General features: G+C 41.8%; 1 protein-coding gene across 1 annotated transcript; it reads left to right on the top strand.

The window, feature by feature from the left end:
• The first annotated feature begins 2,040 nt into the window (after window positions 1-2,040).
• Window positions 2,041-15,253, top strand: LOC133051548 (sulfotransferase 2A1-like). The gene is made up of 6 exons (XM_061136059.1): window positions 2,041-2,176; window positions 4,509-4,717; window positions 10,391-10,517; window positions 12,150-12,244; window positions 13,731-13,908; window positions 15,141-15,253. Exons 1-6 carry the CDS (start codon window positions 2,041-2,043, stop codon window positions 15,251-15,253), a joined length of 858 nt encoding a protein of 285 aa, XP_060992042.1.
• The last annotated feature ends 2,160 nt before the right edge of the window (window positions 15,254-17,413 follow it).

Here is a 17,413-nt window from a genome sequence, read left to right as displayed (position 1 = left end):
TCCCATAGACTGTAACCCTCCAGGCTCCTCTGTCCATGTCTCCAGGCAAGAATACTGGAGTGGGTTGCTATTCCCTTCTCCAGGGGATCTTCCCGACCCCAATACAAAATAAAAAATTTAGGGAAAAATAAAAGAGAGATGTCAGTCCATGGTTTCTCAATTTCCCTCCAGCTTCTTGTCACTATGCCTTTTTATTTAGTTTTTACTTTTATTTTTAATTATCTTCAAACTTAGAGAAATCTTATCAGAAATACACAAAAAATTCTTGTACATAATTCACACAGATTCACCAGTGGTAATGTTTTCCAACATTTGCTAGATTATGTTCTCATTTCTTTCACTCTCATGGATAATATTAACTTTTCTAACCACTTGAGAAAAAGTTACTGATATCATTTCCTTTTATCCCTCCAAACTTCAGGGAATATTTTCTAAGACCACAGATATTTCCTTTATAATCTCAGAAAAATGATAGAAACCGAGGAATTTAGTATTGATGCAATGTTATTATCTAATCGACATTGTGCAATCAAATGTGGCCAGCTGTCTCAACAATAAAATGATAGCACTTTCTGTGGCCCAGGATTCAATCTAGGATTTAGTTTACATTCTCCCTTCCCCTTTCTCTGGACCATATCCTCAGCTTTTCTTTTCTTTTCTTAGGGTTTTTTTTTTAAATAATAATTTGATAATTTGAATGGTACCAGACAATTATTTTGTACAGCTTCCTCAATTAGAGTTTACACAATATGTTCTCATTAATACCTTCAGGTCTAGACTTCACCTTTTAAATATACGCCCCCTCCCCAAAAAAGGAAGGAAGCAAGCAAGAGACTTCTCTGGCAGTCCAGTGGTTAAGACGTTAAGCTTCCAAATCAAGGTGCATGGAATTCGATCCCTAATCAGGGAACTAAGACGCCACATACGTCCTGGCATGGCCAAAAACAAACAAAAAAAAGGGTCGGGGGGGGGAGAGTAAATTTACTGTGGGGAAATCTAACAAACATTACCTCGGCCAAGTGATCAAGGTCAACGGTGAGTTGTCAAGTTGATAGTGAAAGCCCTTGAAATGTTAGGACTATAATAGTATTTTACCTCTATGATCATTGCCTCCAAAACCCAGAAACCCAGTCTAATTATCAGGAAAACATGGAGCACACCCCAAGAGAGGGACCTTCTCCGAAATATCTGACCAGTCATCCTCAAAACTGTCAAAGCCATCAAAGACAAGGAAAGTCTGAGAAATTGTCACAGCCAAGAGAGACCTAAGGAGACATGAAGACCCAATGTAATGTAGTATCTGGGCCAGAATCTTGGAACAGAGAAAGGAAATTAGGTAAAACTAAGGAAGTCTGAATAAAATATGGACTATCAGAATTCTCTATACTATCTTTACCATTTTCCTATATATGTAAAAATGTAGAAAATAATAATAAAGATTATTTAAAATATTTTTTCAGGCTATCCTCGTGGTCCAGTTGTTAGGATTCTGCCTTCCAACGCAGGGGACAAAGGTTCGACACCTTGTCTGGAAAGTTTCCACATGCCATGGGGCAACTGAGCCCCTGGGCCACATATTCAGCCCAGCAGACTAGAGCCCATGCTCTGCAACAAGAGAGTAACCCCTGCTGGCTGCAACTAGAGAAAGCCTGCACACAGCAATGAAGACTCATAGCAGCCAAAAAAATAAATACATATATTTTAAAAGACAAAACTTATCAAAGTGAGTCGGGAAAAAATAATAAAATAAAATATATTTTCTTAATTCACCACATGTCTGCACCCTCCATCTTGTTACTAAACTCCTGGCTTCCTCCCATGACGTCAAACTCAGGTTACTCCAGAATGTTCTCTGAATGACTTCATGATTACCCAATATTGTCAGTCTTGTGACCCTCTCTTTTCATCAATAGGCACAAACTTCAGTGAACAGGGAAAGATTAATGATTGTTTGATGTTGACTGTAAAACGGATCTCCCAGTCCAACAGTGACTATACTAAGGCTGAAACACCCACGAGAGGTACAAAGATCTCATTGTCATGACAGGACAGTGTGTGTGGTTTGAAGGGATACCCTTCCCGAGCAGGGAATTCCCATCTGAACACCTGAGAGAGGTGCAGGAGAATTTTATTATTAAAGATGAGGATGTCTTACTGCTGACTTACCCCAAATCAGGTAAGAAAGCAGGACCAGATGCTGAGGATTGCTTCCTCATTCATTCAACAGGCAGAACACTTTCTGTATGCCGACAATGCTTTGGGGGAATAGAAATGTGCACTGATACTGTTGAAGAGCTGACTCATTGGAAATGACAGTCATGCTGGGAAAGATTGAGGGCAGGAGGAGAAGGGGGCAACAGAGCATGAGATGGTTGGATGGCATCAGTGACTCAATGGACATGAGTTTGAGCAAACTCTGGGGCGCAGTGGAGGACTGGGAAGCCTGGCGTGCTGCAGTTCACGGGGTCACAAGAGTCGGAGATGATGGAACGACTGAACAATAACAGCCACTGGCTTTCAGAGAAAAAGGATCTAGACAGGCAGTTACACAATAAGCTTAGTGCTCAGAGGGATAATCTAAGGCATCAGGGGGACCCACGGGAGTGAATCACAAGGCAGATTCAAGTGTATGAGGAGAGTGGTGGAAGGAGGTGGATAGCCAGGGAAGTCTGTAGAAAAAATGGGGGAGGGAGGTAATTATGTGAGATGATGTATATGTTAATTAGTTTGGCTGTGTGGCCTTTTCACAATGTGGTGTTGTTGTTGTTTAGTCGATAAGTCATATCCAAATCTTTTGTGGACTGTACCCCATCAGGCTCCTCTGTCTTTGGGATTCTCCAGGCAAGAATACTGGAATGGGTTGTCATTTTCTTCTCCAGGGGATCTTCCTGGCCCAGGGATCAAACTTCCTACATTGACAGGTGGATTCTTTACCACTGAGCCACGGTGAATCCCTCACAATGTGTACATATATCAAATTAACATGTATACCTTAAAGATATACATTCTTTTTTTCAAGAATTTTGATTTTTACCTTTTGATTATTATTATGACTTATTGTTGGCTGTGCTGGATCTTCATGGCTGAGTGGGCTATTCTCTAGTTGCAGTGGGCAGCTTCTCTTGTTGTGGAGCACAGACTCTAGAGCTTCAGTGGAGGTAGCGTGGGGCTCAGTCGTTGTGGTGCACGCGCTTACTTGCCCTTAGCAGGTGGAATCTTCCTGGACCAAGGGTGAAATCCATCTCCCCTGCATTGGCAGGCAGATTCTTAACCACCAGGCCTACATTCCTTTTTTTTTCTAACTTTAAACCATATTTATTTTCCTTGATATTTATATATATCATATTGAAAAAATACATCAGATGCATTTCTATGTAAAGTATATGTTTATTCTTTTTCTCTTAATATTTTTGCTTTGTATTAAAGAGACCATAAGCTCCCTGCTAGCAAGAACAAGGCTTATCAAGTTACTTGTATAATATAATGGGGCAATGGAGAGTTTAGTATTGCCATGTTGATCCTACTGCTTTTGAACTGACAATGTTAAATATATACAATTTCATTTGTTAGTTATAATCAAGGGGGGAGGGCAGGGAGTAAAACACAATTATCTCAGCCAAAAACAAAAAAGTAGAAGATATGACATCTATAGTGAGATAAAAGGAATGAATGCGAAATTATTTTGTGAAAAGGGATAGTTTCTGATAAAGGTATCAGCATGGATCGTGGTCAGGAATTGGAAAAAAGCCTGACAAATCCAAGGGACAGAAAGGATGTGAATCATATATCTGTGAGGGGTGGGGTCGTTGAGGAACTGTGATTGGGCAAAAAGGAAGACTGATGACCTTAAAAGTTGTGTGGTAGTGAAAACCCAAGGGCAATGGGAACATAACCTATCACAGGATTTATTAAATAACCAGACGCTGGAAGCAACCCAAATGTCCACTGATAGATGAAACAAAATGTAGTAGCTGCATATAATAGAACACTATTCAACCTTAAAAAGGAACGAAGTTCTGACTCAGGTGACAACATGGATAACCTATGAAGACATTACCCTAAGACAAATAAGTGAGACACTGTATGATGCCACGTAAATGAGGTTATCAGAAACTGAAAGCAGAATGGTTGCCTGAGACTTGCAGGGACTGGAAAGAGGGGGAAATGGAGAGTTGTTACATAATGGGTCCAAAGTTTCGGTTTTGCACAGTTAGAAAGTTCTGGAGGTCAGTTACACAACAGTGTAAATATACTTAACCCAGCTGAAATATACTCCTGAAAATGGTTAAGATGGTGCCTTGGATTATCTGTATACTTTATGAGAAATTTTAAAGTCAGATTAAAATGGCTCACCAGAGAAAGAAATGGCAACCCACTCTAGTATTCTTGCCTGGAGAATCTCCATGGACAGAGGTGTCTGGGGGGCTACAGTCCAGGAGGTCAAAAAGAGCTGGACACGACTGAGCAATTAAGCACAGAATGACTGACTGTGTTTTTCCTTTATCTAGGAACGAACTGGTTGATGGAAACTGTCTGCCTGATTCATTCTAAGGGGGACCCCAAGTGGATCCAATCTGTGCCCATTGGGGAGCGCTCCCCTTGGGTAGAGGCTTTCAGGGGGTATAATCTACTAAAAGATAAGGAAGGCCCACGTTTCATCACTTCTCACCTCCCTGTCCAACTCTTCCCCAGGTCTTTCTTCAAGTCCAAGGCCAAGGTCAGTGCACATAGTAAAGATAGGCTTGATCAGTACTCATTAAACTTTAACTTACCTGGCAACCAGTTGAAGACCTGTTTGAAATACAATTGTGTTCAGTAGGTATGTGGTGGGACCTGAGATTCTGCTTGTACACACCACAGCCATACTAAGTACAAAGGTATAGAGCATTCCAGAGGTTCTATAAGCCAGATGTAAACCAGAGACAAAGAGAAACCATAATGCCCAAACCTTACATTTAAAGCCTAACTAGAATTTATAATTGTATTATACCCTAGATAACACTACTTTGCCAAAGAATGTTCAATCTACCGCACAATTGCACTCATTTCACATGCTAGTAAAGTAATGCTCAAAGTTCTCCAAGCCAGGGGTCAATAGTACATGAACCGAGAACTTCTCAATGTTCAAGCTGGACTGAGAAAAGCAAGAATAACCAGAGATCAAATTGCTGACATCTGTTGGATCATAAAAAACAAGAGAATTCCAGGGACACATCGACTTCTGCTTCATGGACTACACTAAAGCCTTTGACCATGTGGATCACAACAAACTATGAAAAATTCTTCAAGAGATGGGAATACCAGACCACCTGACCTGCCTCCTGAGAAATCTGTATGCAGGTCAAGAAGCAACAGTTAGAACTGGACATGGAACAACAGACTGGTTCCAAATTCGGACAGGAGAATGTCAAGGCTCTATATTGTCACCCTGCTTATTTGACTTGTATGCAGAGTGCATCATATGAAATGCCAGCAGGATGAAGAACAGCTGGAATCAAGATTGCCATGAGAAATAATAATAAACTCAGATATGCAGATGACAGCACCCTGATGGCAGAAAGCAAAGAAGAACTAAAGAGCCTCTTGGTGAAAATGAAAGAGGAGAGTGAAAAAGCTGGCTTAAAACTCAATATTCAAAAAATGAATCATTTTTTTATTCATTCAGTTCAGTTCAGTCCCATCAGCTCAGTTCAGTTGCTCAGTCATATCCGACTCTTTGCGACCCCACAGACAACAGCACGCCAAGCCTCCCTGTCCATCACCAACTCCCGGAGTTTACTCAAACTCATGTCCATTGAGTCGGTGATGCCATCCAACCATCTCATCCTCTGTCATCCCCTTCTCCTCCTGCCTTCAATCTTTCCCAGCATCAGGGTCTTTTCCAGTGAGTCAGTTCTTTCCATCAGGTGAACAAAACATTGGAGTTTCAGCTTCAGCATCATTTCCCTTCCATTGAATATTCAGGACTGATTTCCTTTAGGATGGACTGGTTGGATCTCCTTGCTGCCCAAGGGACTCTCAAGAGTCTTCTCCAACACCACAGTTCAAAAGCATCAATTCCTTGGCGCTCAGCTTTCTTTATAGTCCTACTCTCACATCCACACATGACTACTGGAAAAACCATAGCTTTGACTAGACGGATCTTGTTGGCAACATCATGACTGTGCTTTTTTTAATGCTGTATAGGTTGAACATAACTTTTCTTCCAAGGAGCAAGCATTTTTTAATTTCATGGCTGCAGTCAACATCTGCATTGCTTTTGGAGCCCCCCAAAAATAAAGTCTGTCACTGTTTCTATTGTTTCCCCATCTATTTCCCATGAAGTAATGGGACCAGATGCCATGATCTTCATTTTCTGATTGTTGAGTTTTAAGCCAACTTTTTCACTCTCCTCTTTCACTTTCATCAAGAGGCTGTTTAGTTCTTCTTCACTTTCTGCCATTAGGGTGGTGTCATCTGCATATCTGAGGTTATTGATATTTCTCCCAGCAATCTTGATTCCAGCTTGTGCTTCATCCAACCCAGTGTTTTTCTTGATGTACTCTGCATATAAGTTAAATAAGCAGGCTGACAATATACTGCCTTGACGTACTCCTTATCCTATTTGGAACCAGTCTGTTGTTCCATGTCCAGTTCTAACTGTTGCTTCTTGACCTGCATACAGATTTCTCAGGAGGCAGGTCAGGTGGTCTGATATCCCCATCTCTTGAAGAATTTTTCACAGTTTGTTGTGATCCAGAGAAAGGCTTTGGTGTAGTCAATAATGCAGAAATATATGTCCAGTCCCATCAGTTCATGGCAAATAGATGGGGAAACAATGGAAACAGTGATAGGCTTTATTTTCTTGTGCTCCAAAATCACTGCAGATGGTGACTGCAACCATCAAATTAAAAGACACTTGCTCCTTGCAAAAAAAAAAAAAACTATGACCCACCTAGACCACATATTAAAATGCAGAGACATTACTTTGCTGACAAAGGTCAAAGCTATGGTTTTTCCAGTAGTCATGTATGAATGTGAGATTTGGACCATGAAGAAGGCTGAACACCAAAGAATTGATGCTTTTAAACTGCAGTACTGGATAAGACTGTTGATAGTCCCTTGGACTGCAAGGAGATCAAGCCAGTCAATCCTAAAGGAAATCAATCTTGAATATTCTTTAGAAGGACTGACACTGAAGCTGAAGCACCAATACTTTGGCCACCTAATGTGAAGAGCTGACTCATTAGAAAAGACCCTGATGCTGGAAAGATTGAAAACAGAAGGTAAAGGGGATGACAAGGGACGAGATGGTTGGATGTCATCACTGTCTCAATGGACATGAGTTTCAGCAAGCTTGGGAGATGAAGAGTGGGGTAGCAAGGCATGCTGCAATCCATGGGATCACAAAGAGTCGGACAAGACTGAGCAACTAAACAATAACAACAAACCAACCCTTGTTGCTCTAAAAAATAATTGTGTGTGTGCTCAGTTGTGTTCAGGTTTCCGTGGTGGCTCAGATGGTAAAAGTGTCTCCCTGCAATTCAGGAGACCTGGGTTTGATCTCTGGGTCAGGAAGATCCCCTGGAGACGGAAATGGCAACTCACTCTAGTATTCTTGCCTGGAAAATCCCATGGATGGAGGAGCCTGGTGGGCTATAGTCCATGTGGTTGTGAAGAGTTGGACACGACTAAGCAACTGCATTTTCACTTTCTCTCAGTTGTGTCCAACTCTTTTGCAACCCCATGGACTGTTGCCCCCCAGGCTCCTCTGTCTATGGGATTTTCCAGGCAAGAATCCTGGAGTGAGTTCCCATGTCCTTCTTCAGGGATCTTCCCAACCCAGAGCTGGAACACGAATCTCCTGTATCTTTTGCACTGCAGTCAGGTTCTTGACCAATATACTTCAATTTAAAAAAGAGATTGTGAGACTTTGAGTGATATCCACCTTTTTTGAAATTTCAGTATGTCACAGCACAATTAAGTTTTTTTTTCACCCGTCATTTTCTAAGATTATTTAAAATAAACCTATTTATATGAGACTGACTGGTGTTTGTGAAATGCCTGTACAGGGAAACTGAAGTTTAGAAAGAGATGAGTGAAAGTCGCTTAGTCATGTCCGACTCTTTGTGACCCCATGGACTATACCGTCCATGCAATTCTCCAGGCCAGGATACTGGAGTGGGTAGTCTTTCCCTTCTTCAGGGAAACTTCCCAACCCAGGGATCAAACCCAGGTCTCCCGCATTACAGGTGGATCTTTACCAGCTGAGCCACAAGAGAAGCCCAAGGGCCTAGAGTAATGTCACAAAGAAAGCTGACACCGAATAGAGATGTGATTCAGAATTTGAAATGCCAAGTATTCTTGCATGTGTGTGTGTCTGTATGCATACACTAATCTTAAGGATTAGCTTGTTCAATCTCTACATACGTAGTTAACTTGGAAACTTTCTTCCAGAACCCTGATTTAGAACATTTCTCCTCCCCAAGAATGTTTCCCCACACACAGCCCCAGTCAATGCCCACCCACAGAGGTAACCACTCCCTTTTGACTATTCACTCTATACTGGTTCTTGAGCTTCATGTACATAGACTCATATCACATGAACATCTGACTTCTTCTTAATATCCATTTTTCCGGAGTCTTTAAAAAAAATTTTTTTTTAATTTTTAGCTATGCTGAGTCTTTGCTTTTGCTTGGGCTTTTTGCTAGTTGCCAAAAACAGGGACCACTCTCCAGGTGCAGGGCTCGGGCTTCTCATTGAAGTGGCGTCTCCTGTTGCAGAGCTCGGGCTCCAGGGCACTTGGGCTTCAGTAGGTGGGGTATCGGGCTCTAGGACCCAAGCTCAATAGTTGTCGCACACGGGCTTAGCTGTCTGAGGCATGTGGGATCTTCCCAAACCAGAGATCAAACTCCTGTCTCTTGCATTGGCAGGTACATTCTTTATCACCAAGCCACCAGGGAAGCCCGAACATCTGACTTCTTTCACTCCGGATAATTGTTGGTACACAACGTCCTCAGGAATTGGCTGGGTATAATATGAAACTGGACTCCATATACAGAGGGCAGGGATAGACCAGTAAGAAAGAGGCAGACCATTCCAGATTGGTAGGTGGCAGGTTTAATAAGCAAGGGAGGGGCTCTCCCGGTGGCTCAGTGGTAAAGAATCTGTTTACTAACCCAGGGAACATGGGTCCGACCCCTGGTCATGGGCTATCCCACGTGCTGAGGAACAATTAAACCCATGAGCCACAACTACCGAGCCTGTGATCTGGAGCCTGGGAACTGAAACGATTGAAACCCACATGCCCTAGAGCCTGTGATCAGCAACAAGAGAAGCCAATGCAATGAGAAACCCATGTATTGCAATGAGAAAGCCGACACAGCAACAAAGACCCAGCACATACCAAAATAAATCAATAAAATTGTTTTTAAAAATAAGCAAGGGAACTTACTCATGAGGTCTGTCTTAGGCAGCCACAAGACGAGTAGCTTTGTGTACTTGCCCACCCCATCTTAAAAGTTTTTATAGAGACTTTACCTGGCTTGAAACATGTACAGGATCCCCATTGTTTCAGTACCACATTACAGTCTCAAGGCTCTATCCTTGGGCAGCTTCTGGTGCAGAGAAGTCAAGTGGAACACACTCCTTATATGAACATATAAGGGGGATGGGTTGGGTGCCTCCATTTGCCTAGATCCAGCTCACAGGTCAGTGATTCAATGAGTCAAACCTCCATGACTTTCCCCAACAATAACTGGGGGGAGATTCATTCATGATGTTGTGTATGTACAGATATATATTGCTGTGTGTCTCTAAGGATCTCATGATTTGTTAATCTATTCTATTAGTAATCTTTAAACTATAGTATGCAAATATAATATCAGTGACATATTAAAATCTTCCTGTGCTTCCCATTGTGGGTTAATGCTAAGTCATGTCCAACTTTTTGCAACCCCATGGACTGTAACCCACCAAGTTCTTCTATCCATGAGATTCTCTAAACAAGAATACTTGACTGGGTTGCCATTTCCTTCCCAGGGAACCCATGGATTGAACCCATGGATTGAACCAACCATGGTTCAATTGGATTGGATCCCAACCCAAGGATTGAACCCATGTCTCTGGCATCTCTCGCAATGACAGGCAGATTCTTTAGTCCATAATATCCGAGGGAAAGAACAATGCTTTCCTCTTCCTTAGTTAGGGCTTTGCTATTGGTCCAGTGACTAGTTCACAGGAACTTTAAAATACATATTTGATTAATGAGTGTAATAACTAATTTATTAAAATAATCCATTGATATTTAAAGGGCACTTTCTAGGAATTGGTTTTTTCAACATTTTTATGACGATCAAGAAGGTTGGAAAATAACTATTGATTTTTCATGATCCAATTTTTCTCTTTAAGATGATCTACCTCATCAGAAATCCCAGAGATGTTTTAGTGTCTGGTTATTTTTTCTGGAGGAGTGCAAAATTGGTTAAGAAACCACAGTCACTGGAACAATACTTTGAGTGGTTCGTCCAAGGAAATGGTGAGTGAATGTAAAATATGAAAGCTGGGAGTTGTCAGAGTCCTTCATCAGACCTCTTTTCATTTTTTTTACCCAACTTGATGTCTCTATATCTAACCAATGCATGGGTTTAGGGCTCTATCACCACTGGAACCCAAATTTTCTAAATCCACATACTATCTTGTAAAGCAGAAGAACTTCAACCAGCCCTTTTGTTTGCCCCATCAGAAACTAACCTAGCTATTTTCTGAGTCTCCATGACCTAATACTAACACAAAGCACTCATATTCTTCTCCTGTACTCTCCTAAATTTGTGAAAGTCACGAGACTTTCTGACAGGCAGCTTTCTTTGGCCTCCTGGACAACACAATCCTGACTTTCCACCATTTACGTGTGCATCTTTCTAAAAGTCCCTTAATTCTCTTGTCCTCTGTGTCTAAAAACTGTATGCATTACCCTGGGACTTTTATGGGCTTCCCAGGTGGCTCAGTAGGTAAAGAATCTGGCTGTAATACAGGAGATGCAGGAGATACAGGTTCTGTCCCTGGGTCGGGAAGATCTCCTGGAGGAGGGCATGACAACCCACTCCATTATTCTAGTCAGGAAAATCCCGTGGACAGAAGAGCCTGGCAGGCTACAGTCCCTGGGGTCGCAGAGAGTCGGACAGGACTGTAGTGACTTAGCACGCATGCACCCAGGACCTCTATACTTTTTTAAAGTTAATTATTTATTTATTTAGCTGCATCAGGTCTTAGATGTGGAATGTGAATTCTTCCATCTTAATTGTGGCAGGCAGATTCTTCCATCTTAGTTGTGGTTTGGGGGTTCTTTCATTGCAGCATGTGGGATCTAGTTCCCTGACCAGGGGTAGAACCCTGGCCCCCTGAATCGGAGCACAGAGACTTAGCCACTGGGCCACCAGGGAAAGCCCTCTATACTTTTAATTACACAGAACTTCTAAGAATTCTCAGATACCTGAAGTGTTGCAGTTTTTCTAAAAACTGTGTGATGAATCTAGTATCACATCGAGGTTATATTTTTTATTGAGCTGATCCTGAGTGAACTCTTCAGCAGTATTTCCTGCTTTGCTTCAAGCTACTCTTTCAGAAAAAGAGCAGCAGGAGTTCCCTGGTGGTCCAGAATCTGCCTGCCAAGGCAGGGGACACAAGTTCGACCCCTGGTCTCGGAAAATCCCACATGCCATGGGGCGACTAAGTGTGTGCACTGCAATACTGAAGCTATTTCCTGCCTTGGGATACCGAGTTGGTTTCCCAAGAAATAATTCCAACAGCAACAATGAAGGAAAGATGACAGAGAGGGGAAAAAAAAGCGTTGTCAGAATGTACCTAACAAGCAAAAATACCTAAAGGCTGAACGTATTAGCCCCCCTGCCCAAAAAAATGCCACTTCTCAGACCACATGATTCATTGGAAAAGATTTCCTTACAGACCCTGGAAAACTTATACAAAACCTGCTCTAGAGGCATTAGGCTTGTTAAAGGGCAAATGCATGGGGGTGGATACCAGTTATAACAAGCGTAAATGTGCCCAGCATTGTGCTAGCAAGTGAGCCCCCAGAGTGAACTCAGTGTGTGGACCCCTGCTTTCTTTCCATGTGTCATCTACTCACTCTTTCTGCTTCCCCTCCATGCAGTGGTATTTGGATCGTGGTTCGACCACACCCGGGGCTGGATGTCCATGAGAGACAAGGAGAACTTCCTGATACTGAGCTATGAAGAGATGAAATGGGTAACTCTTGTTCTTAGAGTCAGCACACTCTCTCACCACCATCTGCACTCCCCCCACCTTCCCTCCATTCCCCTGTGTCTCCCACCTTCTCAAAGTTTAGCCTGCAGTCAATAGGAGTGAGAATAGCAATACCTGGTCTTCATTGCCTTATTTCTGATTGACACTTCAGATTTCCCTGCTCTCTTTCTGCACGTGGTTTTCTGTTTCACCATAAGGTGAAGGGCTTTTTTTAAGAAAGAATTTTATTTATGTATTGGCTGTGCTGGATCTTCACGGCTGTCCTCAGGCTTCTTCTAGCTGCGGTGAGCGTAGGGTACTCTTTGTCGCGGTGTGTGGGCTTCTCACTGCGGTCGCTTCTCTTGTGGGGCACAGGCTCAGATGTGCAGGCTGAGCAGTTGCAGTGCCTGGATTCTAGAGCAGAGGCTCAATAGTTATGCCATGTGGGTGAGTTGCTCCGAGGTACATGGGATCTTCCCGGACCAGGGATCGAACCCATGTCTCCTGCACTGGCAGGCAGAATCTTTTCCACTGAGCCATCAGGGAAGCCCTTTCTTTTGTTTTCATTAGGATTTTTGTTTTGTTTTGTTCCATGTTGTAGTTGTTGTTTTATTATTTTTTTTCAGGTGTGTGATTTCTTGGTAGACCATACTAAATACTCACGGAATAAAGAAAAAAATTACAGCATTATAGCTCTAACAGGAAAGTCTGATTCAAAGCAAAGCCTTTCTGGTTATAAAATCCATTTTCTTATCATAATCTCTGAAGATCATGAGCCAAGTTTTGACATAATAAATAAGATATGGTAAAGCTCTCTTGTGTTATTCAAATGATAGCTGTGAAAAACAGCATTATTTGGGCTCGTAGCCAAGACTTGAAATCAAATCCTTATATTATTGTCAGGTTCTCCCTGAAACTCTCTTGGCCTAATCTTGATCATAATTGTCTAGAAGCCTTTCCTGAGTCTCTTTAGAAACCCAGCATTTTGCTGTGTTAAGGTGTCCTGAATTCAACTATACTGAGAAATCCATCATGGTCCTTTCATCTATTTTTTTCAACCTTTCTCTAAGTCATTTTTAAATTTCTCAAAAATTTTATTGAAGTATAGTTCCTTACAGAGTATATAGTTTCTACTGTACAGTAAAATGAATCAGCTATACCTAGGCATATATCCCCTCGTTGTTTTGTTTTTTTTTTTAAATTTCCTTCCCGTTTAGGTCACTTCAGAGCATTGACTGGAGTTCTCTGTGCCACACCGTAGGTTCTCGTTAGTTACCTATTCTTTACTTAGTATTGACAGTGGCTATGTGCCAATGTCAATCTCTCAATCTCTCTGGACTCCCCCAACTCTATCCCTACTCACATCTCTTCATTTTTTTCTCTTTTCCTCTCCTCTCTCCTCCTCCTCTCTCTGCTGTCTCCTCCCCCTCTTCTCCTTTTCCATGTTCTTGCTCTTTCACATAATCTCTCAGATTTTCTCTTCTTCTAGGACACGAGGAGCACTGTGGAGAAGATCTGCCAATTCCTGGGCAAGAAACTAGAACCAGAAGAACTGAACTCAGTCCTCAGAAACAGTTCTTTCCAGGCCATGAAAGAAAACAATATGTCTAATTCTTCCCTCCTGAAGGGTCGGTATTTAGAAGAGAATGGAGAACTTTTGAGAAAAGGTAAAAGAAAATGTTCTGCCTTCAAAATGGATCAGAATATGCAGAGATTATTCTTGGCTTATAATAAGGCACTAACCATTGGGAGTAGGGATTGTTTGAATTTATCAACTTAAATTGCTCATCACTTGAGATCATCTCTTGTGAGCCCTTATCAGGGCATTTCTTTTTAGAGTATTGATGTGGGCTGCAGGTTTTTGAGAAAGTTTATTATTTTAAGGTTCATTTGTTTTGGTGTGGACCATTTTGAAGTTTATTGAACTTGTTACAATATTGTTTCTGCTTGATGTCTTGGTTATTTGGCTGCTAAACAAATAATGGCATGACCAAATAAATAATAAACAACTAAAAAAAGCAGAGAAGATTAGTGAGACATCTAAATACAATAATGCAGGTGAGAAATGATGTTGGCTTGGATGGAGGTGGTAGAAACAGAAGTTGTGAAAAGTGACTAGACACTGGTTATTACAGATCCCATGCACTGTAACTTTCCAGGCTCCTCTGTCTATGAGAGTCTCCAGACAAGAATAATCGAGTGGGTTGCCATGCCCTCCCCCAGGGGCTCTTCCCAACCCAGGGACTGAACCTGGGTCTCCTGCATTGCAAGCAGATTCTTCACCATTTGAGCCACCAGGCAAGATCTGTTATAGAAAATAGTATTATTGCTGATGAATTTCACGCAAGATGAGCTAGGAGAGAAGAGAAGCTGGAAAATTGTTCCAAGCAGGCAGAAGTGTAAATGAGTATGACCACTAGGCATATGAAAACAACAAACCATTGGTCATTCTGCTATATTAACTAGGATTTCCGTGTCAAGCAGACAGAAGGAAATAGATCGAGGGCTTCCCTGATGGTCTAGTGGTTAAGAATCTGCCTGACAATGCAGGGGACACAGGTTTGATTAGTTGCCTACCGGCTGCGGGCAACTAAGCCCGTGCACCACAACTGCTCAGCCCAAGCTCTAGAGCACATGCTCGGCAACAAGAGTAGCCCACACACCGCAACTAGAGAGCAGCCCCCACTCACTGCAGCTGGAGAACGATGATGCACGGCACAAATACTCAGCACAGCCACACATAAATGAACTCTTTTAAATAAATAAAATAAAACAGCTAAGAATGTGTTGTGTACTACTTAATAGCAATAAATTAAAATAAATAGATCTAGAAGACATGTATTAGAGTCTTGAGACTGAGCCCTAGATCTGACATGAGCCTCTATTTTACGTTTGTTAGGCGTGACCGGGGACTGGAAAAATTACTTCACGGTGGCCCAAGCTGAAACCTTTGATAAACTATTCCAGGAGAAGATGGCAGACCTTCCTCAAGATCTGTTCCCATGGAAATAATGATCAAAAACTTCTGGATCCTATATGGACAATGATATTTGTTCTCCTGTCCTCATACATGTGAAGGACTGGAAGTAATTACATGAAACCTGTTATCTCATCCTGGTGCCTCAATTGATCAAATTTCTGCATCTTTGAGGACCTGACTGTTAAAATTATCAGGGTACCCCTAATTCACTCTGTGGTAGCCCAGCTTTCAGAAAATGTTTATAGTGTTTCATTTCATTCATACAGAGTGGTCAAGAAATAACGCAAAAACCATTGTTGTTCTTGTTCAGTCACTAAGCTGTGTCCGGCACTTTGTGACCCCATGAACTGCAGCATGCCAGGGTCCTCTGTCACCAACTATCTGCTAGTTGGCTTAAATGCATGTCTATTGAGTCTGTGATGCAATCTAACCATCTCATCCTCTGATGCCCCCTCCTCCTTTTGCCCTCAATCTTTCCCAGCAGCAGAGTTTTTTCCAATGATCAGCTCTTCACATCAGGTGGTCAAAGTATTGTAGCTTCAACTTCAGGATCAGTCCTTCCAATGAGTATTCAGGGTTGATTTCCTTAGGATTGACTGGATTGATCTCCTTGATGTCCAAGGGACTCAAAAGTCTTCTGCAGCAGAGAAGCACCACAATTTGAAAACATCAATTCTTTGGGGCTCAGTCTTCTTTATGGTCCAGCTCTCATATCTGTAGAGTCAAAACTATGGTGTTTCTAGTAGTCCTATATGGATATGGTAGGGAAGCCCTGGATGGTCTTAATTTTGGCTGACTGAAGCCCACCAGGAAATGATAGAGCCTAGATGTTTCTTTAATTACTTCTGGAGTCAATATTTCAGAGGTGGGCATTCTTCCTTTTGCTTATTGTGTGAACGTGGGAAACCTTGAATCCTAAAGTCGTCCACTGGGTAATAGAAGGTGGGACCCATAAAATAACAATTGCTATTATAGAATTTCAATGTGGCCAATATGAGAATTCTCTCAGCTCAGCCCCTAAAACCTGGAAGCATTTCATAAATTCTCAGTTTGTTAATGATAAAATGATGAAATGGCAAATAAGAACTGGATCCTGCCATGTAGTTAGGTGTAGTTAGACTCACCCCCATACCTGTGAGTCTAAAGCAAGTTCTCAACTCTCTTAAAACGACAGATTTCAGGGACTTCCCTGGTGATCCAGTGGTTAAAATTCTGTGCTTTCAATGCAGGGGGTGTGAGTTTGATCCCTGCACAGGGAACTAAGATCCCACAGGCTACACAGAGTGGCTAAAAATAATAATAATAATAATAATAGTAGATTTCTTTAAAAATTAGGTTGCTATAAAATTTTTTTTAAAACCTGAGAAATTTCAGTCCATAGTATCTCAATTTCCCTCTAGCTTATTATCACTACATCTGTTTATTTAGTTTTATTTTGATTTTTTAAGGGCTTCTCTGATAGCTCAGTTGGTAAAGAACCCCCTTGCAATGCAGGAGATCCAGTTCAATTCCTGGGTCAGGAAGATCCCTGAGAAGGGACAGGCTACTCACTCCAGTATTCTGGCCTGGAGAATTCCATGGACTATGTAGCCCATGGTTCACAAAGAGTTGGACATGACTGAAGGACTTATTTTTATTTTTAATTATCTTCAAACTTAGGGAAATCTTGCAGGAAATACACACAAAATCCTCGTACATAATTCACACAGATTTACCAATGGTAATCTTTTGCAGCATTTACTAGAATATGCTCTCATTTATTTCACTCTCATATACAATATAAACTTTTTCAGCCATGTGAGAGTAAGTTACAGAAATCCTTTCCTTTTATCCCTCAAAACTTCAGTGTATGGGGCTTCTCTGGTGGCTCAGGGGTTAAGAATCCACTTGTCAATGCAGGAGACATGGGTTACATCCCTGGTCTGGGAAAATCCCAAATGTCCCAGAGCAACTAAGCTCGTGCGCCATGACTATTAAGCCTGTGCTCCAGAGCCCGGGAGCCACAATACTGAAGCCCATGTGCCATAGAGCCCATACTCCACAAGAGAAACCACAGCAATGAGATACCTCCTCACCTCAACCAGAGACAGCCCCTGCTTGCCACAACTAGAGAAAAAGCTTGGGCAGCAACTAAGATGCAGCAGAGTCAAAAATAAATAAATACAATTATTTTAAAAAACTTTATATTTTCT

Source organism: Dama dama, chromosome 4 (genome assembly GCF_033118175.1).
Source record: "Dama dama isolate Ldn47 chromosome 4, ASM3311817v1, whole genome shotgun sequence".
NCBI classification, from domain to species: Eukaryota; Metazoa; Chordata; class Mammalia; order Artiodactyla; family Cervidae; genus Dama; species Dama dama.
Note: the sequence above shows the minus strand (reverse complement) of the source record. Positions and strands in the feature narration are given on the sequence as shown.